The sequence below is a fragment of the Oncorhynchus kisutch genome, unplaced genomic scaffold (assembly GCF_002021735.2).
Source record: "Oncorhynchus kisutch isolate 150728-3 unplaced genomic scaffold, Okis_V2 Okis09a-Okis19a_hom, whole genome shotgun sequence".
NCBI classification, from domain to species: domain Eukaryota; kingdom Metazoa; phylum Chordata; class Actinopteri; order Salmoniformes; family Salmonidae; genus Oncorhynchus; species Oncorhynchus kisutch.
The window spans coordinates 3432205-3458532 of NW_022261985.1; the positions used below are offsets into that span (position 1 = coordinate 3432205).

At 44.4% G+C, this 26328-nt stretch overlaps 1 protein-coding gene across 9 annotated transcripts in view; it reads left to right on the top strand.

Annotated features, from left to right (window-relative positions):
• Positions 1–26328, top strand: part of nav3 (neuron navigator 3) — a 244596-nt gene that overhangs the window by 171552 nt on the left and 46716 nt on the right. For all 9 annotated transcript variants that reach the window (XM_031815430.1, XM_031815427.1, XM_031815428.1 and 6 more), the window contains 4 exons: positions 21955–22081; positions 22772–23054; positions 23868–24579; positions 25796–26236. In XM_031815430.1, coding sequence (XP_031671290.1) covers positions 21955–22081; positions 22772–23054; positions 23868–24579; positions 25796–26236 — 1563 coding nt within the window. The remainder of the gene's footprint in view (positions 1–21954; positions 22082–22771; positions 23055–23867; positions 24580–25795; positions 26237–26328) is intronic.

The following is a 26328-nucleotide window of genomic DNA, read 5'->3' on the forward strand; positions in this document are numbered from 1 at the left end:
TTTGACACTTTGAACTCTATCAGAGAAGTAGTTGGTGAACCAGGGAAGGGAATCATTTGTGAAACCAAGGCTGTTGAGTCTGCCAATAAGAATGTGGTGATTGACAGAGTCGAAAGCCTTGGCCAGATCAATGAATACAGCTGCACAGTAATGTCTCTTATCGACAGGCTAGTAATAGGGGTTGCAACAATTTCGGCAGATAATTTTAGAAAGAGAGGGTCCAGATTTTCTAGCCTGGCTGATTTGTAGGGGTCCAGATTTTGCAGCACTTTCAGAACATCAGCTGGATTTGGGTGAAGGAGAAATGGGGGAGGCTTGGGCGAGTTGCTGTGGGGAGTGCAGGGCTGTTGACCGGGGTCAGGGTAGCCAGGTGGAAAGCATGGCCAGCCGTAGAAAAATGCTTATTAAAATACTCAATTATAGTGGATTTATCGGTGGTGACAGTGTTTCCTAGCCTCAGTGCAGAAACATAACTTTTTTGAGTTTGTGCTACAGGATTCAAATTTTTGCTTGAAAAAGCTAGCCTTCGCTTTCCTAACTGCCTGTGTATATTGGTTCCTAACTTCCCTGAAAAGTTGCATATCACGGGGGCAATTCGATGCTAATGCAGAATGCCACGGGATGTTTTTTTGCTGGTCAAGGGCAGTCAGATCTGGAGAGAACCAAGGGCAGTATCTGTTCCTGGTTCTACATTTTTTTGCACCGCCAGACAAGACTCATCCTCCTGTTTCACCAGTATTGAGACGTCTTGCACCGCCAGACAAGACTCATCCTCCTGTTTCACCAGTATTGAGACGTCTTGCACCGCCAGACAAGACTCATCCTCCTGTTTCACCAGTATTGAGACATCTTGCACCGCCACCCTTTAGACTTTTGTTAGCAGCTAGCTGTGTTAATGCCCTGAGGCTGCAGCAAAACTTGCGTCAAAGGAGACGGCCGTCAGAACAAAGCCTCTATTCACTTTCAAGGTGATTCACATGAAAGAGAAAGGTCTTGAGTCAATCCTTGAGCCAAAGTGTAGGATAATCATTCCAAGCCTTTCTCACCTTCTCTGAGGAGAATTTTGGATTCTGACAAGGTAATTTTATGTACTGGCCTTCAGCATTTGTTATGGAAAATGCGATGGAAGAATGGCTACAAATTTGGTTCTGATGCTGTTACAATCTGAAATTCCACCTCCAGGAACAGATGCCTAAGCAAGTGATGCATTTCCGTCTAAACGGTGTTGCCAGTCTGCAGTAGACACAATAACTAGTCAAACTGTGGCTTTTCTACATCCACTCTCATGATCTGGCATTATGAAACAGTTGTGACTTCTACTCTGGCTAAAAGCCCATCTATAAATAGCCCAACTCATGCATCATAAATGAGTGTGTGCTCATTGCTCTACTGTCAGGCGAGGCTGTCGAGGCACAAGCGGGTGTGTTTTGACACGACAGCCTCCTGATTCTCAGCACAGGCATGAATAAGTAAAGGGCTCTGCTTTTAGCGTCTCTATGTCTCTAAGTCTATCCCTCTGCTGCCTACATGGAGCCAGCTAGAATGCCGGACTGGTGATGGCAGCTGGCTCTGCACTTTCCTGTTTGAAAAGGAAGCTTTGGGGGATTGGGGCGTGTGTGTGCGTGCGTGCGTGCGTGGCACACACTGATCCAGACAGGAGGGAGCGGTTGTGGTATCACTTCATGGCTCTGCAGTGCTGACGTAAGCAGTACAGGGGATGGTTTTTGCAGAGTCATTGACAAAGCCAGTTATTATATAAGGGTTGTGCTTCTGGTACAGTTCATGTGCACTAAAGCAACCACTAAGGGGAGCACTTGAAAGGAAAGTGTCCTTGCTCACAACCTGAAGTTGTTATTTGTAGGACTTTCTGTTTTTGCAGTCAGTTCTAAAATACTTTACTACAATGTCCTAAACAGTACCTGCTGTGTCAGAAAATGTCCTAAACAGTACCTGCTGTGTCAGAAAATGTGCTTTCAAGTAATGTTGAAAGATGTTTCATTGTAGATATCGGTGTCCTGCTGTGTGTGTGTGCCGTCTCTTAGAAATGGAAAAAGCACTGTTTCCTCATTGCATACACTAATTATCTATTTGTTTACCATGGCTCAGAGTGAAACAATGTTTTACTTTGAAGCTCGGTGTTTCTGCCATTTCTTATGCACTGGTATTGGTCCAAGTTTCTCTGGCATTCCCCATTCAGAAAACTGTATTCATCATTAACCAGAGTAATATTCTCCTGGGGAGGAAGGGCCTGTCATGAACCCATTGACCGTACTAATTAAAGTCTAAATAATTTAGTAGAGTCAATGGTGTAAGGAATGGGCACAGATTGTCACATATATGTATTCTGGTCCTACTGTAGGAGGGGGATATCATCTCTCATCAGGATGATATATCATCTCCCATCAGGATGATGTATCATCTCCCATCAGGATGGGGTATCATCTCTCATCAGGAGGGGGATATCATCTCTCATCAGGATGGGGTATCATCTCTCATCAGGTTGGGATATCATCTCTCATCAGGATGGGGTATCATCTCTCATCAGGATGATATATCATCTCCCATCAGGATGATGTATCATCTCCCATCAGGATGGGGTATCATCTCTCATCAGGAGGGGGATATCATCTCTCATCAGGATGGGGTATCATCTCTCATCAGGTTGGGATATCATCTCTCATCAGGATGGGGTATCATCTCCCATCAGGATGGGGTATCATCTCTCATCAGGATGGGGTATCATCTCTCATTAGGATGGGGTATCATCTCTCATCAGGATGAGGTATCATCTCTCATCAGGATGGGGTATCATCTCTCATCAGGATGGGGTATCATCTCTCATCAGGATAGGGGTATCATCTCTCATCAGGATGGGGTATCATCTCTCATCAGGATGGGGTATCATCTCTCATCAGGATGGGGTATCATCTCTCATCAGGATGAGGTATCATCTCTCATCAGGATGAGGTATCATCTCTCATCAGGATGGGGTATCATCTCTCATCAGGATGGGATATCATCTCTCATCAGGATGGGATATCATCTCTCATCAGGATGGGGTATCATCTCTCATCAGGATGGGGTATCTGCTCTCATCAGGATGGGATATCATCTCTCATCAGGATGGGGTATCATCTCCCATCAGGATGGGGTATCATCTCTCATCAGGATGGGGTATCATCTCTCATTAGGATGGGGTATCATCTCTCATTAGGATGGGGTATCATCTCTCATCAGGATGGGGTATCTGCTCTCATCAGGATGGGGTATCATCTCTCATCAGGAGGGGGATATCATCTCTCATCAGGATGGGGTATCATCTCTCATCAGGATGGGGTATCATCTCTCATCAGGATGGGGTATCATCTCCCATCAGGATGGGGTATCATCTCTCATCAGGATGGGGTATCATCTCTCATCAGGATAGGGCATCCTACTGTATGATATAGGGGTCTATTAGAAAACCTGTGCAAAATATGAATGTTTAAATAGTTTGTCGGTAAGTGTGGCTCAGTTAGTTGAGCGCGGCGCTTGCCCTGCCAGGATCATGGGTTGTATCCCGCTGGACCCACCCATATATAACATGTATGCACGCGTAACTGTGGATGAAAGCGTCTGCTAAGTGCCAGTATTCGGCTCAGTTTAGAAGGTCAAGGATTTGTCCGACCCCACCAAGGTGATTGGACTTATGGTAGACACTAGGTTATTTTGTGTTTATGCACAATATCTTTTGTGGTTATGCCCACAATCTTTCCCCTCACGTAGGCCGACGGTGTTTATGCAATTCATCCACTAGGCAAAACCCTGACAGGTAGCCTCTCTGTTGCCATATGTCCTCTCCTCTCTCCCAGTAGACACATCAGAGGATCAGTGGTGCGGTCAATCCCTGTCTGGCACCAGGGAGGGGGGGGGGGGACAGGTAGTGTTCCCCCCCAGAGGGCTTCGTATCCTGGGGATCATCCATCCACCTGCCCCTGTGTCTGGCTGGACCCTGTACCCCTCGGATCAGAGCCTGAGGGTGAAGGAGGTTGTGGGTAAAGACACATGCTAGGAGGGGCAAGACACGGTTGTCTGCTTCCCTGATGGATGACCGCAAATGATTGCACTGCTGGGTGTGTGTGTGTCCTGTTTCCTGGGGGTGTTGGAGTTATGGGATGAGGAACATGTGATAGGAGGGATTCATAGTAGGGTGGAATAAGGTTGAGATCAGAGCATCTTAATGTATTTATTTATACTTGTCATAATGTATATCAGGTCATATGTGAAGACATTTTTGGCAGATGTATCAACAGGTAGCATCAACAGGTAGCATCAACAGGTAGCATCAACAGGTAGCATCAACAGGTAGCACCAACAGAGAGCACCAACAGAGAGCACCAACAGAGAGCACCAACAGAGAGCACCAACAGAGAGCACCAACAGAGAGCACCAACAGAGAGCACCAACAGAGAGCACCAACAGAGAGCACCAACAGAGACCATAAGCTATACGACATGGTACCATGACAGCATCTAGTTATCAGCATCTAGTTAACACACACACAGACAAACACACACATTCACAAACACACACACACAAAACGAGGGGGGGACGGGGTGACCCCTTGTTTATTTTGGATGCCAGATCTAGTATATACAATCTACGTCTGAGGAAAGGTGCTCAACAAGGAACAGAATTAGCAATGCATGTGAATTGTGTTCAGTACAGTGGGATAACGTAGCGTAGCATTTTCCCCATTACCAGAAGCAGCTGCTCTTTCTCGGTTTTCTAATGTTATGGAGACTGGAAAGTTGTAATTAATAACTGGTGTTTGTTGTTCCTCGATGCAGAGCCTAAAATCTGAAAGGAAGAAAGAGAGAGTCGCAGCTTGGCAGAGTTATAATGATTGCAGTGCAGGTGCCTGGGAGATGCCCTTGAGAATGCGGTACAAGCGAGAACTTGGAAAACAAGTTTACATCCTGGGAGTTACAGCTGAGAGACACTGTATACAAAGACATTGGTTATTTCCAAATGGATAAATGCTGGAGCCAAATGCTCCGGGGTGACTAGGATCAGATTCCCCTCCCCAATCTTAATCTTGATCAAAAGTAGGGGGAAATTCCAAACTGACCCAAGATCAGCGTCTTATGGCAACTTCACCCTACACCGAGCCAAATACTTGTCAAGGCTGATACAACACCTCAAGAGACGGTCGAAGTTTGAGGACAAACGAGCTCCACTGAAACAAAGTACATCAACACAGACTAGTGCTGTCATGCCTCATTATTTAGAAAGGCAGGGTATTGACAAGAAGGCAGCTACTCTGTGACTAAATGCCTCAGCTCAGATCAATGCCGAGTCATGAATGATGGCTAATATGGCCGCCGCCAAACACAGGGCGGTGACAAAGAATCGTCCCAGTGAGTTTGTCTGGCAACGAGGATTGATTTTCTTGCAGGGTAAAGGTGTCCATATTAGGAAAGAGTCACACATCCATGGAAGTGACTCAGACACAACCTCCATGGATGTGGGACTGTCCTAATATGGATACCATACAGGGCTGTGTTTCTCCACCACAGGGATAAACAAACAGAATGATCATTAGCCCAACGACAGTAAGACTCATTCCCTATTATAATCAGCTGATGATGTATTTTGTGTGTTAAGCAGTGGAGGGCGGCCCGAGTTTCTGAAGCTAGAGATTCCTTTTTGTTGATACTATATTGCCGGGTGATTCAGAGAAGTAGGCCAGAGTCAACCACAGAGGGTTGTGGTGGTTGAATGGTAATAGAGGCTTGTTGTTGCCAGCCTTTTTCTGGGAAGTTCTGTGTGATGTGAAATCATGGGTCTGAAAGGAATATTACCTGGGATGATTGAATTTAATATTTTTATAAGAATGAATGAAAGTCACATTATTAATAATTCAATTGACTGCCGCGCTGCCTGGCTCTGTTGTGGATTATACAAATGTAATCATATTAAATGATGCATGCTATTGCATAATTACAGCGATAAACATTTTATGAGTCTACATGGCCCTCGGTTGTTTCGATCAAAGACGCCAATCATGAATTCTGTAAACAAGATCCAGAATTTGCAGAAGACTAGAGATGAAGTTTGAGGATGATCATGGATAGATTGTGTGCTGTCATATTGTAATGCCTAACCTCTAGCTCATTCACCATGAATACTGTAGCACAGTTGAAGAAAATGCATACATGGTAGACTTGTCCATATAGAAATATTGATCTCTAGTTTACACCTAATTATGACTGATCCAATCCTCACACATATTTCCTGGGTGGCCACAGTAATTATGGTTTTTGAATGAATGAATGAATGGAGAATTGGATTTGTCACAAGTGTAAGACACAATAGAGACACAACTCTTTAATCTGGTGCCCCACATAGAGAGGTGGAATACCATTATCCTAGAGAGGATAGGATCCAGGTTGTGCTATGCCAGTACAGGGGATCAGACCCAGCGTGGGGAGCTGGGGGCTGGGAGCTGGGGGCTGGGAGCTGGGAGCTGGGGTCTGGGAGGAGGGGAGGGGGGGGGGGGGGGGGCTTACAGTGGTAGCGGTAGTGGTGGCGCCAGCAAGCGTGCCACAGAAGGCAGGGGCAGACAGCTGGGTGACCCTTGAGGATGCCAGACGGTGCCAGCCACCCCATTTGAGCCAGGCTGGCTGCCAAGCATTGTAGGAAGCATAAAGTAGTGTCTTTCTGGCTCTTGGGAAGTGAGACAAAGTGATATAGTAGCTGGTGTCTTGTTTCTCTGGAGATGCAGAGCCATTTTATTCATACTGTGACTCCGCCATGTTGTAATCTTCAGCCTTGAGGCAGCAGAACACAGAATAGTCTGTCTGTCTAATCCACACCAGAGAAAGGGTGAGAACTGTGCACGGCATGCTGCTGTCATCTGGACTGGCTGTGTTGTACTGTAGTCTGCAGCTTGTGTTGTTGGACTGAGCTCATGTGGTGTTGTTTTGGTTGGCCCCTGACTGGCACTGCTGGCTGGTAAAAGCCATCTGCACTGCAGCAGCGACCAAGCCCTGTCTTGTGCAAACCAAGCCCTGTCTTGTACAAACCAAGCCCTGTCTTGTGCAAACCAAGCCCTGTCTTGTGCAAACCAAGCCCTGTCTTGTGCAAACCAAGCCCTGTCTTGTGCAAACCAAGCCCTGTCTTGTGCAAACCAAGCCCTGTCTTGTACAAACCAAGCCCTGTCTTGTACAAACCAAGCCCTGTCTTGTACAAACCAAGCCAGGCAGAGGAGCAGTGACGTGCCGCTGTCTATTTCCTCAAGGCATGTCTCATTCCCAGCATCTGCAAAATAACTATTTAATTGAGTTGAACACTGTTCAATTGGATTCTACTGGCAGTGACAGCCATTATGTTTATCAAATACTTGGTTTTCAAGGCCAAATCTAAAAAATGACATATTGAAACAATGTCAATCACATTGCCCTCTAAAGCCAATGCTCATAATGACTTCCATTTAGTCTGAATCCCCATCAGACTCATTCTGTGGTTAGGAAACAAGCCTTGTGAATAATGTCTAGAGATGAATCTATATAGACAGCCTGCCTGCCTGCCTCACCTATTATATATGAGTTCATTTCCAGTCAAGGCTTCTCAGACAAACAGCACACAGTTTGCTCACTCTTCTTCCAGGAAGGGGTTCTGTTGTTGTCTCTCATCCTGAGGCTACTAGATTCATCCCCCTTTCCCTCCATCCTGCTGCAATTAACCCCTCGTGGTCCAGCGCTGGCTCTTATTGGTCTGCGGGGCGTCTCTTGGTGATTAAGTGGGTGGCGGACGGATCCTAACGGGAGGGAGGGGAATAGGGGGGAGGAGGGGTTGTGCGGAGCGATGGGGTAGGTGTCCCTCCACTCTCTGTAACTATCCGAGTGCAGTCGTGTCACAGCTAGCTGTACAGCCAGCCAGGGCAGGTGGGCTGGGCTCCTGACTCTAGTTAGGGCGCTATAGTCAGTCAGCCAACCAGGGAAGGAGCCAGGCAGGGAAGGAGAGCCTCAGCCAGTCGGTCCTTGTAACAACAGACAGCCATAATCCATCCATCCTTCCCAGAGAGGTGAGTGGGAGTCAGCTGGCTCCAACGCTTTATCCCCCCCCTTCACACTTTACCCCCCCTTTCACACACACACACACACACACACACACACACACACACACACACACACACACACACACACACACACACACACACACACACACACACACACACACGCTATTGATTGCTGTTCGTTTGGTGTGCTCTCTCAGATCAGTAAGGAATGACTTATACTGATGGGACAGTTTACAGTTTGGCTTTGGCTAAGCTGGATGAGCCTGCTGGTTAAGAGAGAGGGAAAACATTGATTAAGGTCATTTAGCACGGCATGTTTTCTGACATGTAATTGCGAGAGCCTCGGGGCTCAATAGCATTAGGCTAGGATTACAGAACGGACTAACACGGCTAGAGCACTTTGAAAGCAGTTTCTTTGAAAGCGTCCCCATTATGGCGTCGACGTGTGTCTCACAATTCACTTCACCCTACACTGCTCTAAACCGTGTTCAGCCTTTTATTCTCTTTGTTTTGAGGTGGAATGGGTGTCACAGATTGATCCTGAGTGTATTTCATGGTATTAAGCGAATGAGTGTCATGGTATTTCATGGTATTAAGCGAATGGGTGTCATCTCGAAAATGACTGTTTTTCTCTGGATTTATCGTCTTAACATTTTCATGATTCTTCTGAAGGAACAGTGATGAGGTCCTTGATTGAATACATACGGTCACTTTCCATTTAGTATTAAAGACAAACCGTTTATGAAAACACCTCTGGGCGTACTCCACCTCCCAACAGAGTCTCTGTGGCTGCATTTACAATGCAAACAGTTCTTTACAAAAGGCGCCAAATGAAAGAACTGTATGGATGAATGTGCTTGTCATTGTGTTGAGAAATGCGGAGGGAACACATCACTGTAGCTCCTTATTGTGAGAGTCTGGGTGATGTCTGGGTGATGTGTGGGAGTCTGGGTGATGTGTGGGAGTTTGGGTCGCTGTTACACAAGAAGTCCTCAGAGAAAGGGTCACATCCTACTGTCGATGCCGGTCACACACACACAACACCACAAGGTACTCTTCTGAAAAGACGTTGCTTCTTCCATTCCTCTGTTCGTCTCTGTATTACAGAGTCTTTACAGTCGTCCGTTCTACATGCTGCAAATAGCATTGAAATCGTCTGGGTTTTTTCTCCCTTCGCCGAGCAACACTTACAGTATTGAATATTGCATGAGACGCTGTTTGCATGGATGAGAGGAGCCATTTCATTGCACTCTATGTTTGGAAAGTACGTGCCACAATGCATAGTAGGAAACACAAGCATCAATACTAGACACTGCCATTGTTATTAAACCTGAGGGAAATCTGGCACGTCAAGAGGAAAGGCTTCTGGGTTTACAGGAAGTCTTCAGTGTGTATTGTGACTTTCCTAAAGTTTATTTTCTGGATATGATATATTGTATACAGTACCAGTCAGTAGTTTGGACACTTTCTTTATTTGTTCTATTTTATACGTTGTAGAATAATAGTGAAGACATCAGAACTATGAAATAACACATATGGAATCATGAAGTAACCAAAAAAGTGTTAAACAAATCAACATTTCCACCGGTCTAATGTCCATTGCTCGTGTTTCTTGGCCCAAGCAAGTCTCTTCTTCTTATTGGTGTCCTTTAGTTGTGGTTTCTTTGTAGCAATTCGACCATGAAGGCCTGATTCACACAGTCTCGTCTGAACTTTTGATGTTGATGTGTCTGTTACTTGAACTCTGTGAAGCATTTATTTGGGTTGCAATCTGAGGTGCAGTTAACTCTAATGAACATATCCTCTGCAGCAGAGGTAACTCTGGGTCTCCCTTTCCCGTGGCGGTCCTCATGAGAGCCAGTTTCATCATAGCGCTTGATGGTTTTTGAGATTGCACTTGAAGAAACTTTCAAAGTTCTTGACATTTTCCGTATTGACTGACCTTCATGTCTTAAAGTAATGATGGACTGTCGTTTATCTTTGCTTATTTAAGCTGTTCTTGCCATAATATGGACTTGGAGCAAATAGTCCATAGTATGGACTTTTACCAAATAGGGCTATTTTCTGTATACCACCCTTACCTTGTCATAACACAACTGATTGGCTCAAACGCATTAAGTTAATTTAACGCATCGTTAACTTTTAAGAAGTCACACCTGTTAATTGAAATGCATTCCAGGTGACTACCTCATGAAGATGGTTGAGAGAATGCCAAGAGTGTGCAAAGTTGTCATCAAGGCAAGGGTGGCTTTGAAGAATCTCAAATATACAGTATATTTTGATTTGTTTAACACTTTTTTGGTTACTACATGATTCCATATGTTTTATTTGATAGTTTTGATGTCTTATCTAGTTGTCTACAATGTAAAAATAAATGTAAAAACCCTGAATGAGTAGGTGTGTCCAAATGTTTGACTGGTACTGTACATGATATACAGAAGGGGGAATCAACATGCTCTACATCTAGCAACATATCAAGACACACAGCGGGACTTACACGTTGTTGTTTATTAAAGAGCTTGTGACTCAAACACCTATACTGTTAGTGTTGACATAGCTTCAGGGCTGTGATATGGTTATTGGTCATAGCTGTGAGCTCTGTCTGGGGCCGGGCCCCTAGAGATATGGAGAGGCCCCTAGCGTGTGTCGCCCATCCGCAGCTCTGAGGGACTCGCTGCCTGTCAGAGACATCACCGATGATTCCATCAGGGGCTGGTGCCTAGGGATGCACCTCTATTAAATATTCAGCCAATACAGGCATGCTCTCAGGACAGCCCTCAGGGGTCCTCCTGTAAACAGGCCTTGGCTGCACTAAGCTAGGCTGAGGAGGGAGAGGAGTTGAATACCTTTAGGTAGTACTGTAGGGTTACTTTACCTGTACTGTATATTAGTTATTACTACATTTGCACACATTGTATATAGATTTTTCTATTGTGTTATTGACTGTACGTTTGTTTATGTGTAACTCTGTGTTGTTGACGCACTGCTTTGCTTTATCTTGGCCAGGTCGCAGTTGTAAATGAGAACTTGTTTTCCACTGGCCTACCTGGTTAAATCAAGGTGAACTAAAAAATCAATCAATCAAGTTATCGCTATTGTATATCTATAGTGCATGTTGTCGAAGGGTGGGTTTATTCATTCATCAATATAATCAAGTAATTAATTCGCCCCTGTCCTCCAGTGCTTCATAACAATGTATTGACAATGTAATCAACCCTGGTTTGAGTAACAAGCTTTCATTCTGAGATGTGTTATCAGTAAATGTCCCTTCTAACATGATGCTTGAATTGTAGGTCACTTTTTGTGAAGTATTATTTGTCTTCCTAACTACTTCTTCTTCTTCTAGCCAAATACAACCATTCTGAATTGCACATTAGAGTCAGTCACTTAATTAAAGTAATTGACTTACCATCACAAAAGAGGATGGCAGAGAAATCAAAAGGGTTAGTGAAACAATGTGATTGACATTGTTTCAAGAACAATCCAGATCGCCCCAAGTCTGTGACAGTCAACACGTTCTAACTGGGACAAATTGGGGTGGAAAATAGCAGAGAATTATAATCTTATTTCCCAGCACTTTGTAGACTAATTAATATTACTTTGGATTGTCAGCATTGTGTTAAGAAGACCACCGCAGGAGGGAAGAGGGAATTGTACCCAATGTGTCACAGCCGAGAGTGAGAGAGAGAGAGAGAGAGACAATTTCCTCACTTTTAGAAAAGAATTTGAAGGCAGTGGAGATTTTAAACAGCCATCTGTTTTAGTTCTGCTCATTAGTGTGGCAGACAATAATAACACAGGCTAAGTAGCTATTTGTATATCCAAACAGTATCATATGGATAGATAGTCATCACTTGTTAGCTGTTAGTCAAGGCTGACACTCTCACAAGATTTTCATACCATTTCCTTGAAAACCATCCCTGTAATTTTGTGATTTAGACTCAATTTGGGATACGGTATATAAAAGCCATCCCTTCTTCACAGGAAATTAGCCTCCCCTCTCTACTCAATCCTCCCAAATAGACAGTGCTACCGTCGATGTTATCAAAAGTGATAGATTTGGTGGGGGAATTGAAAGTATATCAGATAAGAGTCTCTTTCCTTTGTCTGGTCTTCTGTCACAGAAGACTCACCTTATAGATTGATCAGGAGTTTGATGTGTAAGATTGGGCATAAAGGACTATTGACGCTGTACAGTAGTATAGTTTTTATCTCATGAAATGTTTAGTATTTATCTCATGTATTTATTATATCATTAGTAACATAGTATGTACTGTATCTCATTAAATGTTCGAAAGTTTAGGAGCTCTATTTTGTCTTACTATTCTGGCCCGGTTGCCTACGCAGTACGCAGTAATCCAAAGGTATTGATCATCAGAAAGGAGACACGAGTCATCTAAGGGCCGGTCACTTCCCAAAACGGGGATTTTGGTATGCTACCAGTTCCTCTGAGACGCTGATAGATCCATTCCAAATAGCACCCTATTCCCTTGTACTGCACTACTATGATAACAGTTTTTTGGACGCAGTCTTAGACGTGTCTCTGTCTGCCCTCTTCTTGTCTGTTACCCAAGGATACCTGGTCTCTGGAGACGTTTAGGAAAGGGACATCACATTCCCCCCTGTTGGTGTTGTAGTTGTGAAGAACACAGGACCGGCTCTAGTCTTTTAGGGGCCCTAAGTGAGATTTATTCAGTTTTAAAGCTAATTTTCTGCAGTTCTACACATTTTGCCATGACTTATGCCATGTTAATGATATCTGAGTGAGAGTGACTAACTAAATCAATGCTGGCCCCCTGGAGGTCAGGGCTTTAGGGCACGTGCCCTGCATGACCGGTCAGTATTCGGCCATGATTATTAGTTTAGATAGATGGCTAGACTAATTTACCAGTGTAAAAATTGTTAGCTGACATGGCTTATTGAGTGACTGAGATAACAACAACAAAATTGCTGATGCACAACCAACTTTCTAACTTGCACCTTGTGTATTTTTCTATTCTAACTCTCAACGGTAAGTTGAGACCCTGACTGAGTTTATAAACGGGTTGGGCGCCCCTTAGCAGTCTGGGGCCGGCCCTGGAAGAACAGGACAGGTTTCTTTATTTTCAGAGGGGCACATTTAAGTAGAAATACGATGTGACCTGACAGAAGCTGCTGTCACTATGGAAACTCAAGCGTTAGCCCTGGGTGCATTCTTGATCCTGAGTACCATCATCGTCGAGTCAGAAGTTTATCTCTCCATGTTCCATTCTAGGAGGGGAAAGTCACTGTCAGCCAACACAAGTGCTTTGGATGCTGAAGCTCGTCGTAACAACTTCCAGGCAAAGTCGTGGCGTTGCCATCGGCCACTTAAGATAAGAGGAAGTGATTACAGCAAACAAGCCATATTTTTTCGAGGCTATCGATTTCCGTGTCTTTGTAGAATCCTATTGGAGAAAAGTTGCATAGTGCCTTTCACTTTAAGCACCAACTGACTCTGTTTGAGATCAGGTCAGTGCAGCTCTTGCGGTAAAACGACAATTAAACGTTTAATGTTAGAGTAGCTGGTGATCTTTGAAATGGCTTGTTCACAAAGTAACCACTCTGATTGATTCGATGTAAATACATCCAGGCTTTTAATGTGTAAAAGCAATGGGATACAAACTAGCTTGATAGCGTAGCTACACAGAAGCCCCATACATTTCTCTCCCAGACAATGGGTACGTTTACATGCACACAATACTATGATTATTGTGAATACCCAGATTGTGAATAGCTAATCATTCAAAAGAGTTCAAAAAAAATCTAGGTGTTTTAATCGGAGTGTGCTGCTTACTTGGAATATGACCTTAAGCTGGTTAAGATAATCAGAGTAAGATGTTTATGGCATACTCAACCTATTACCACAATCAGTTTGTTATTGAATTATTAGTGAGCATATAAACATACTCAATGGAAAGGCTCAAAGGCTCAAATGATGCCATCTAATCAATGCCACTAAGCACCTGTCCTGAATCAGGGCTTAACGAGCGGTGTGGCCAATTACCACCTACAACACTAAGAGCCTGTCCTGAATCAGGGCTTAACGAGCGGTGTGGCCAATTACCACCTACAACACTAAGTGCCTGTCCTGAATTAGGGCTTAATGAGCGGTGTGGCCAGTTACCACCTACAACACTAAGCGCCTGTCCTGAATCAGGACTTAATGAGGGGTGTGGCCAATTACCACCTACAACACTAAGCACCTGTCCTGAATCAGGACTTAACGAGCGGTGTGGCCAATTACCACCTACAACACTAAGCACCTGTCCTGAATCAAGACTTAACGAGCGGTGTGGCCAATTACCACCTACAACACTAAGTACCTGTCCTGAATCAAGACTTAACGAGCGGTGTGACCAATTACCACCTACAACACTAAGCACCTGTCCTGAATCAGGACTTAACGAGCGGTGTGGACAATTACCACCTACAACACTAAGCACCTGTCCTGAATCAGGACTTAATGAGCGGTGTGGACAATTACCACCTACAACACTAAGCACCTGTCCTGAATCAGGACTTAACGAGCGGTGTGGCCAATTACCACCTACAACATTCTCAACATAGACACAATTAATCAACTGTTGATGATAGTATGCTTTTAATATCGTAGAAAATATGTAATGAAAATAGCATCTAGGCCCGTTGAAGCAAACAATCAATACCACCATCAATTAAAACAATGAGGAAGTGAATACATGTTTCTCATGAAGATCTGCATCTTCACACATGATGATTCAATCACTCACCCTGAGCACGGTCATCAGTGAGACTGCCTCCTAATAATAGAGTTTGGGGACAAATTAAATGGCAAAATGAGAAATGACATATGGCCAATGAGAAATTGGCTATCGTGAAATGGAATCCATGCCAGACAGGCCACAGGCAATTTATAGTTTCCATTTATTTCATGGAATTGAGATGTTCAGAGACCTATATTCCAAAAAGATGGAGGAGCTGAGAATTCCCATTTAACTGTCAAGGATTCCATTTGTACAGATCAAACTTTTGCTCCAATTGAAATAGTTTCCAACTCTACATACAGTACAGTTAGAAAACATGCCCTTTCCAGCTCTACATACAGTTAGAAAACATGTCCTTTCCAACTCTACATACAGTTAGAAAACATGTCCTTTCCAACTCTACATACAGTTAGAAAACATGTCCTTTCCAGCTCTACATACAGTTAGAAAACATGTCCTTTCCAACTCTACATACAGTTAGAAAACATGCCCTTTCCAACTCTACATACAGTTAGAAAACATGCCCTTTCCAGCTCTACATACAGTTAGAAAACATGCCCTTTCCAACTCTACATACAGTTAGAAAACATGCCCTTTCCAACTCTACATACAGTTAGAAAACATGCCCTTTCCAACTCTACATACAGTTAGAAAACATGCCCTTTCCAACTCTACATACAGTTAGAAAACATGCCCTTTCCAGCTCTACATACAGTTAGAAAACATGCCCTTTCCAGCTCTACATACAGTTAGAAAACATGTCCTTTCCAACTCTACATACAGTTAGAAAACATGTCCTTTCCAACTCTACATACAGTTAGAAAACATGCCCTTTCCAACTCTACATACAGTTAGAAAACATGCCCTTTCCAGCTCCGTCTTCTTAACAGGCTCACCCTGTTAGCATTGCAAAAGGGAAGGATTCTATTATTGTATAACCAACTGTGAACTTGATATTTAAATTCCTGGTGTTATCCAATGCTGATATGAATAGCTTTCAATCCCTTTGAAAAGCACGAAAGAGGTTGTAAAAATCAATGAGCAGGGAGAACGCACCCGTGCATGTCCACACTGTTATATCTTTCAGAGGAACACCCACACACCTCTCCCAACACCCATTGTGGGACTTTCATACAACTCATTATTTTCTCCTTTTGAGCCTGTCTTTGGGTTTCAGCTTTGTCTTGGATGAGTTATAGATGTCAGAGGAGAAGTAATGTTCACTCGACTAAAATGGAATTAGCAAACTATCCTAAGCAATGACAACTGATTCACTTTTCTAAGGGATTGGAAGTCATCTCTGATCTGTCATCTCTGGTATGTCATCTCCCATATGTTGTAGAGGACAGTTGCTCAGTCACATATGATTGAATTGAGATAACAATACTTCAGGGTTTATTGTTTCATGTCCTTGAGCAGGTTAAATCCTCTCCTCTCTTAGACAGTCGATAAGGTTCCCACACGTTGTTGCTTCATTTGTCGTATTTCTTTAGTTCCCTGTATGTATGACTGTAGCTATGCTGGATCAAATTGGCTGCATTTTCCTCTGAGACTCAATTTCTAGCTTTAGTGAGGTGATCAGATTCCAAATGTTAATTCATGCTACACAGACACAGATTGTCATGGCAACCATCCACTGTGTGTGTGTGTGTGTGTGTGTGTGTGTGTGTGTGTGTGTGTGTGTGTGTGTGTGTGTGTGTGTGTGTGTGTGTGTGTGTGTGTGTGTGTGTGTGTGTGTGTGTGTGTGTGTGTGTGTGTGTGTGTGTGTGTGTGTGTGTGTGTGTGTGTGTGTGTGTGCATGAGCCTGAGACGGAGAGAGAACTAATACATTATTATTGAGGGGGATTTATTAGGTGTGATAAGAGAAAATGGAATTGAACATGACTGAAACATATTTCTGGAGATCCCCAATCTCTGGAGCTGTGGTAATTAAACAGCTTGTGCAGAAATGATCACCAGTTGAACCATATGGCCTTTGTTTAGGGGTTCTGGGTACATCACCTGCATAATAACCAGACCAGTGTTCAGATACTATTTGAAATCATTTCAAATACTTTATCTGGGCTTGATGATTCCGCTTGCCTGACGCAATGGAACCGATAGAATAGTTTCAAAACTGCAGAACCCATCCACCCACACTCCAGCCAGGCTCAAACAAACACTCAAAGTATTGGAAAGATTTTAAATAGTATTTGAACCCAGGCCTGATAAGAAAGTCAAAACCATCCAATGATGTCATGCTAACATGTTCCATACATCACATATACAGTCCCGATCCATACATCACATATACAGTCCTGATCCATACATCACATATAGAGTCCCGATCCATACATCACATATACAGTCCTGATCCATACATCACATATACAGTCCCGATCCATACATCACATATATAGTCCTGATCCATACATCATGTATACAGTCCTGATCCATACATCACATATACAGTCCTGATCCATACATCCCGTATACAGTCCTGATCCATACATCCCGTATACAGTCCTGATCCATACATCACATATACAGTCCTGATCCATACATCACATATACAGTCCTGATCCATACATCCCATATACAGTCCTGATCCATACATCACATATACAGTCCTGATCCATACATCCCGTATACAGTCCTGATCCATACATCACATATACAGTCCTGATCCATACATCACATATATAGTCCCGATCCATACATCACATATACAGTCCTGATCCATACATCACATATACAGTCCTGATCCATACATCCCATATACAGTCCTGATCCATACATCACTTATACAGTCCTGATCCATACATCCCGTATACAGTCCTGATCCATACATCACATATACAGTCCTGATCCATACATCACATATATAGTCCCGATCCATACATCACATATACAGTCCTGATCCATACATCACATATACAGTCCCGATCCATACATCACATATATAGTCCTGATCCATACATCACATATATAGTCCCGATCCATACATCCCGTATACAGTCCTGATCCATACATCACATATATAGTCCCGATCCATACATCCCGTATACAGTCCTGATCCATACATCACATATACAGTCCTGATCCATACATCACATATATAGTCCCGATCCATACATCCCGTATACAGTCCTGATCCATACATCACATATATAGTCCCGATCCATACATCCCGTATACAGTCCTGATCCATACATCCCGTATACAGTCCTGATCCATACATCACATATACAGTCCTGATCCATACATCACATATACAGTCCTGATCCATACATCACATATACAGTCCTGATCCATACATCACATATACAGTCCCGATCCATACATCACATATATAGTCCCGATCCATACATCACATATACAGTCCTGATCCATACATCACATATACAGTCCTGATCCATACATCACATATACAGTCCTGATCCATACATCACATATACAGTCCTGATCCATACATCACATATATAGTCCCGATCCATACATCCCGTATACAGTCCTGATCCATACATCACATATATAGTCCCGATCCATACATCACATATACAGTCCTGATCCATACATCACATATACAGTCCTGATCCATACATCCCATATACAGTCCTGATCCATACATCACTTATACAGTCCTGATCCATACATCCCGTATACAGTCCTGATCCATACATCACATATACAGTCCTGATCCATACATCACATATATAGTCCCGATCCATACATCACATATACAGTCCTGATCCATACATCACATATACAGTCCCGATCCATACATCACATATATAGTCCTGATCCATACATCACATATATAGTCCCGATCCATACATCCCGTATACAGTCCTGATCCATACATCACATATATAGTCCCGATCCATACATCCCGTATACAGTCCTGATCCATACATCACATATACAGTCCTGATCCATACATCACATATATAGTCCCGATCCATACATCCCGTATACAGTCCTGATCCATACATCACATATATAGTCCCGATCCATACATCCCGTATACAGTCCTGATCCATACATCCCGTATACAGTCCTGATCCATACATCACATATACAGTCCTGATCCATACATCACATATACAGTCCTGATCCATACATCACATATACAGTCCTGATCCATACATCACATATACAGTCCCGATCCATACATCACATATATAGTCCCGATCCATACATCACATATACAGTCCTGATCCATACATCACATATACAGTCCTGATCCATACATCACATATACAGTCCTGATCCATACATCACATATACAGTCCTGATCCATACATCACATATATAGTCCCGATCCATACATCCCGTATACAGTCCTGATCCATACATCACATATATAGTCCCGATCCATACATCACATATACAGTCCTGATCCATACATCACATATACAGTCCTGATCCATACATCCCATATACAGTCCTGATCCATACATCACTTATACAGTCCTGATCCATACATCCCGTATACAGTCCTGATCCATACATCACATATACAGTCCTGATCCATACATCACATATATAGTCCCGATCCATACATCACATATACAGTCCTGATCCATACATCACATATACAGTCCCGATCCATACATCACATATATAGTCCTGATCCATACATCACATATATAGTCCCGATCCATACATCCCGTATACAGTCCTGATCCATACATCACATATATAGTCCCGATCCATACATCCCGTATACAGTCCTGATCCATACATCCCGTATACAGTCCTGATCCATACATCACATATACAGTCCTGATCCATACATCACATATACAGTCCTGATCCATACATCACATATACAGTCCTGATCCATACATGTATATGTGATATATACAGTCCCGATCCATACATCACATATATAGTCCCGATCCATACATCACATATACAGTCCTGATCCATACATCACATATACAGTCCCGATCCATACATCACATATACAGTCCTGATCCATACATCACATATATAGTCCCGATCCATACATCACATATACAGTCCTGATCCATACATCACATATATAGTCCCGATCCATACATCCCATATACAGTCCTGATCCATACATCACATATACAGTCCTGATCCATACATCACATATACAGTCCTGATCCATACATCACATATATAGTCCCGATCCATACATCACATATACAGTCCCGATCCATACATCACATATACAGTCCTGATCCATACATCACATATACAGTCCTGATCCATACATCACATATACAGTCCTGATCCATACATCCCGTATACAGTCCTGATCCATACATCACATATACAGTCCCGATCCATACATCACATATACAGTCCCGATCCATACATCACATATACAGTCCTGATCCATACATCACATATACAGTCCTGATCCATACATCACATATACAGTCCTGATCCATACATCACATATACAGTCCTGATCCATACATCACATATACAGTCCTGATCCATACATCACATATACAGTCCTGATCCATACATCACATATATAGTCCTGATCCATACATCATGTATACAGTCCTGATCCATACATCACATATACAGTCCTGATCCATACATCACATATACAGTCCCGATCCATACATCACATATACAGTCCTGATCCATACATCACATATATAGTCCTGATCCATACATCACATATACAGTCATGTTTTGACCCTGCTGGTGATCTATGAATGTTTGAACATTTTGAAGAGTGATGTGGCCTTAATGGCCATGTACTCTTATAACCTCCACTAGGTTCCTGCCTTTCTAGGGAGTTTTTCCTTGCCACCGTGCTTCTACATCTGCATTGCTTGCTGTTTGGGATTTTTAGCCTGGGTTTCTGTACAGCACTTTGTGACATCTTCTGATGTAAAAAGAGCTTCATAAATACATTTTATTTGTTGAGAAATTATCCCAGGATACACAATACCCAGATATCAATAGCCTAATGAAGATTTAAAGAGGGCCACCGCCACTCAATGTACTAATTAGAGAGGATGAATGATCAACAACAGTGATAGATGGGAGGAGGTGATTGGAAATTGAGCGAATCCCCACCCATGACAGAGATGGCTTGTTTCCGGCATATCTCCTGGCTCCCTGGGGACTGGGTAGGTTTCATTAAGGCAGCGTGATAGGAAGCCAGGGACAACGCATAGTGATTATTGTGACTTTGCCATTGTAATTGTTTGTAAGCTTGTGTAGTCAAAGTAATCTATGATCGTATGCTAACCATTTGTTGTTTGTATGCTGTTCTTTGTATGACATTTTAATATTTGATTATTAACCAATGATATTAGGCCACTCTTGGCCATGATTACAGATACCTGTGTCTTTTGACACTATATAAACGAGTCATCCCGCAGTGTTTGTGATTATACCCTGATGAAGACAGCTTGGCTGTCGAAACATTGGTAATGACATTTTTGCATCTGAGCTCCTAGAGTGTGCGGCTCTCTTTTATTTTCAAGTTTTCTACTCCGTTAGCCAGCACCTCATCTTAATAGGTGTTCTACTCCGCTAGCCAGCACCTCATCTTAATAGGTGTTCTACTCCGCTAGCCAGCACCTCATCTTAATAGGTGTTCTACTCCGCTAGCCAGCACCTCATCTTAATAGGTGTTCTACTCCGCTAGCCAGCACCTCATCTTAATAGGTGTTCTACTCCGCTAGCCAGCACCTCATCTTAATAGGTGTGCGTTTATTTTTCTTCTACAACGCATAGTGCACCTCAGGGTGAAGTTTCCCCTAGGTACAGATCCAGGATCACCTTCCCCTCCACCAATCATTAAGTTAACCATTAGTTAGGGAAATGCAAAACTGACTAAAGATCAGTGTCTAGGTGCAACTTCACCCTACACAGAGTGCATTACCTGCAGGTTGGAAAGGGTTTCTCTTTTACACGGTGCAGAGATGCACGTTTCTGAGTTTACCTGAAGGGTTACTGGAAGGGTGAAGGAGAGGATTGTTGGTATTTGTGGAGGGATGACAAAATGGAATGAAAGATTGATATGGTGGGAAGATGGATGGCTTCTGTCTTTATCACTCATCTCTCTCTCTCTCTCTCTCTCTCTCTCTCTCTCTCTCTCTCTCTCTCTCTCTCTCTCTCTCTCTCTCTCTCTCTCTCTGGTAGTTGGGATGACAGCAGTTCGGTCAGCAGCGGTCTCAGTGACACTGTAGATAACATCAGCACAGACGATCTGAACACACCCACCTACCCTGCCATCACATCGTCACCACGCAAGAACAAGGCAGCCCAGGTACAGTACACCATGGAGTGTAAATGAAGGCAGTAGGCTTGTCCGAGCCTGAACAACCCATAGAGCCTATATCCTGTTTATTTTCTGATAAATGAACAAGAATAGAGTATATCCATGCTTCCAGACATTGAACTAACTGTGAGTAATGATACTGAAGCATCACTGTCTTTGCACTTGCTTCAATTAAAACAGGGACTTGTCTGTCATACTTTTTATGTGTATGTGTAACAATGAGGTATATCACTGTAGTCTGGAAATGAAGCTATTTACTTTGTTTTAATTGGCTTTCAAGAGAGAAAGCCAAGGACATGTACAGCGGAACCCATTCCTTGTGCAGTGTTCAGGGAGCACGGTAAAAATAGCCAAGTATGTGTGCCTTGTGGAAACCTCAACAGATTGATCTCTTAAGAGACTGTTGGTGTGGTTAGTGAGGGGGGGTTCACCATCTGTCAGGTGGCTTACTCATACTGTATTGTGTGTGTGTGTGGTTTTGTTTTGTTTTACTATCCTTGTGGGGACCAGAAGTCTTCATAAGGATAGTAAAACAAGGAAAAAAACTGTTTTAGTGTTAGGGGTTAAGTTTAGGTTTATAATTAGGGGTTAGGGAAAATAGGATTTTGAAATGGAATACATGTTTTGGTCACCACAAGGATAGTAAAATAAAGGTGTGTGGGTTACTGACTGTCCCAGGCGGACACACACCAGCATGTGGAGCAGGAGGTCAGCAGCAGCTGGGCCGGAGCTGAAGATCTGAAGAAGGTGGACGAGGAGCTGGATGTCAGCATGGAGCCCGGCTCAAAGTGGAAGCCTTCCTCCTCTGCCTCCTCGCCAGCTGGGCAGTGCGGTGAGGATCCCGGGCAGAAGACGGGCCTACCCATGTCCCAGACTGGCTCCTGGAGGAGGGGTATGACTGCCCAGGTGGGCATCACGCCCCCCCGGACCAAAGGCACCAGCGCCACCCTAAAAACCCCTGGTAGGACCCGCCCTCCTTCTTCGACCTACTTCAGACCTTGCTTATTTCTTTCTACCATGGCCCTGTTGGAAAACTGTAGAAATAACTTCCTTCCTTTCTTGTTGTCTTGAGGTGAGCACAGATCTACAGTATAAGTGATTGTATCGGTGTATCCAAGGTTACCGCCGTATTACGTCCACCAATTCAGATCTGTGATTACTTCACGGAAGGAAGGATGTATTTCTGACCTATTTGAACAGGGCCCATGTCTAACTGAGGATGGATGGTGGTGTAGATTATTCTCTGACTGGTCATTCATTCAATCAAACTGCCTGTCTGGTTGATATTAGGACCAGGAAATGTCCATTCTAGCTTCATTTATAAGTTCATTTAATTTGTTGACGTGTTCCAGTTTGACATTGATTAGATAACGGGGTCAAAGATTTTGGCCAATCAGATTATTCATTAGGAAACCTGTGTCGTTGCCCTTCGAGGCCTTCGGTAATGTTTGTCGTTTCTCCGTTCTACTTTATCTTTTTCTCAATCGTGTTTTGGTTTGCTCAGCAAGTCTTCTCGTGTTTGGATTAGTATAGCTTTCTATTTTAGCTGAGCTTTGTGAAAAGAGTTGTAAAATGTTAGCGAAGTGTAAAGTCATTTGGCACACCTGCCCTGTAGCCCTACAGATGATGATGAAGATGAGTCCCATTATTTACCAATAAGCTGCGAGGTCCGTCTCCCCTCTGCTCGATCCTAGCTAAATTATTCCGTACCCCAGCAGTTTGCAGAGGGGAAGGTGTTTGCCAGCTTGTTAATGACTGGCCTTTGTATCGACAGGTAAAACTGATGACGCCAAGGCCTCAGAGAAATGCAAGGCCCCCTCCAAGACCGCTGGCATCCAGCGCTCGCCCTCCGACGCCGGCAAGAGCAGTGGCGACGAGGGCAAGAAACCCCCCTCGGGCATCGCCCGCCCCCCCACCACTGGGTCGTTCGGCTATAAAAAGATGGCCAGCACCCCCTCCGGTGCCCTCATCACGTCCAGTGGTGCCACCCTGGCCAGTGGCTCCGCCACCCTGGGGAAGGTGCCCAAGTCTTCGGCTATCGGCAAGGGGACAGGGATCAGCGGAGGCCGTAAGACCAGCTTAGATGGCTCCCAGCCCCAAGACGATGGGGTGCTGATGGGCTGCGGAGGCTCCAAGGTGCCCCTCCAGTACCGCTCTCTGCCCCGGCCGGCCAAGTCCTCCAGCGGGGGTGTGGTGGGGCGCAGCGGCCACCGCTCCAGTTCCAGCAGCATCGATTCCAATGTCAGCTGCAAGTCGGCCGGAGGAACGGGGACCAAGCGAAGGGACGCTGGGAAGGTGGGCTCGGGGCGCTCGAGCCCCATCCCCATCACCATCAACCAGACGGACAAGGAGAAAGTGGCCGTGTCAGACCAGGACCCAGCAGGTTTATCCACCTCCCCCAAGTCCAGCCCCACCTCCACGGGCCAGTCTGGCCTCAGGCAACCAGGGTCCAAGTACCCGGACATTGCCTCACCCACCTTCCGCAGGTCAGTCAACACTGCTCACTTGGTTTCCCCTGCACTCATATAAGAGCTTGGTAGCCTAGCCAAGCAGCTGCCATTTTTCTTCTCTATTATAAAGGTGGAGGGAGCTTGTTGTTCCCTTGGCACTCTCACCGACTGCGTGCTCGAGGCCACCACAGATTAATGAAGTGTTGTTTGTGAGGTACAATGTTGTTTCTCAGCTCCAAGATGCTATTGATAGATAGTGTTCATTGGTGCTGTCAGAATTACAGGTAGAGGTTCACTTCTTCTCTGAAGCGATGCAGAATTAGCATTCCCAAAGTCTCATATTTATATATATATATTTTTTTAGGTAATAAGGTAATAAGACACTAAATCATATCCCAGCACAGAAACATTGGTCTGAGTTTGTTCGTTGGGCTTTAGAGTCGGGGAGGCAAAGGTTGCCCCCTGCTGTTCGGTAGATGTCATCACAGAAACTGATGGCATTTCTCTCAAGATGAACGGTAGATGATTTGCCATTCAGGTCAGGCTAAACTGATTCACTGACAGTGAGAAAGCTATTCTGTTCGCGAACCCCTGTCTCATTGGTTAGGTGTGTCCGGACACGGCCGCGCCGTCCGACCTGTCGAGGCGCAGAGTGCATTTTTGATTTGTGCGTATACCCCTTAGAAAAAGGCACCTATTAATTGGGAGCCTGTTTGATGGCAGCCCCACGTCAAACACGACAGGAAGGACCTGTGAACAACATATGTGTTTCTGAGTGACCAGATTGGCTGATTACATGCATGGAAAATAAATGGGGCAATGCTATGACCACAGCTGTCTGAACCACAGCTGTCTGAATTAAAATCACTGGGAGCTCCGTCGTCTCAACTGTCACCCTATTCCCATAGGACTCTGGTCTAAAGTAGTGTACTAAGTAGTGCAATATATAGGGAATAGAGTGCCATTTGGGATGCAGACATACTCTAACAGAGGCAGTAGGGAAGGTGTACTTCTTCATAGTGTCTATGAAGAAGAATATGGTAGGCTTATGAGATAGGGGAGGGGCAGTGTTGAGCAGAATGCAAACTTTCCCCAAGCTCCTATTTCCTTGGTGTAATTAAATAAATGTAATACTGTTCTATATCAAACAACCTAGTTCTGAACCTAGAGACTGAGTTTGTTCAGTCTGAGGGGATCATGATTGCCATAGATAGTCTGTGAGTGAATGGAACCATCTCTTTCTCTCTCCCAGGTTGTTTGGCACCAAAGCCAGCAGCAAGGCCAGTACCCCAGGCACACCCGACTCAGGCAAGTGCCCCTCTGCGTTGGGCAGCCCTCATGGCACATTGGCGCGCCAGGCCAGCCTGGACTCTCCCTCCTCGGGCACGGGGAGCCTGGGCAGCGCAGGCGGGCAGAGCGGGGCTAGCAGCCCACTCTATGGCAAGGCCCCTGACCTGGGCACTGATTCGCCTGCCTCCAGCCCGGCGTCAGGCCTCTCGTTGCCCTCCAACGCCCGCCCCTGGCCCACCAACCTCAGCAGCTCCTCGGCATGCTCTGGCAGTAAGGACACACTGAGCTGCCAGAGCATGACCAGTCTGCACACCAGCTCCGAGTCCATTGACCTGCTGCTGGGGCACCACCACGGCCCCAAAGTCACCCGCACGGCCAGCGTCAAGTCCACGCTTTCTGAGGGGTGAGTCCCAATGTGGAACAACTCCATTAGGTTCCTGTGGGTAGTTTGTTTCAGAGCAGCGGGTATAACATGTACATCAGTGGTGGCTGATG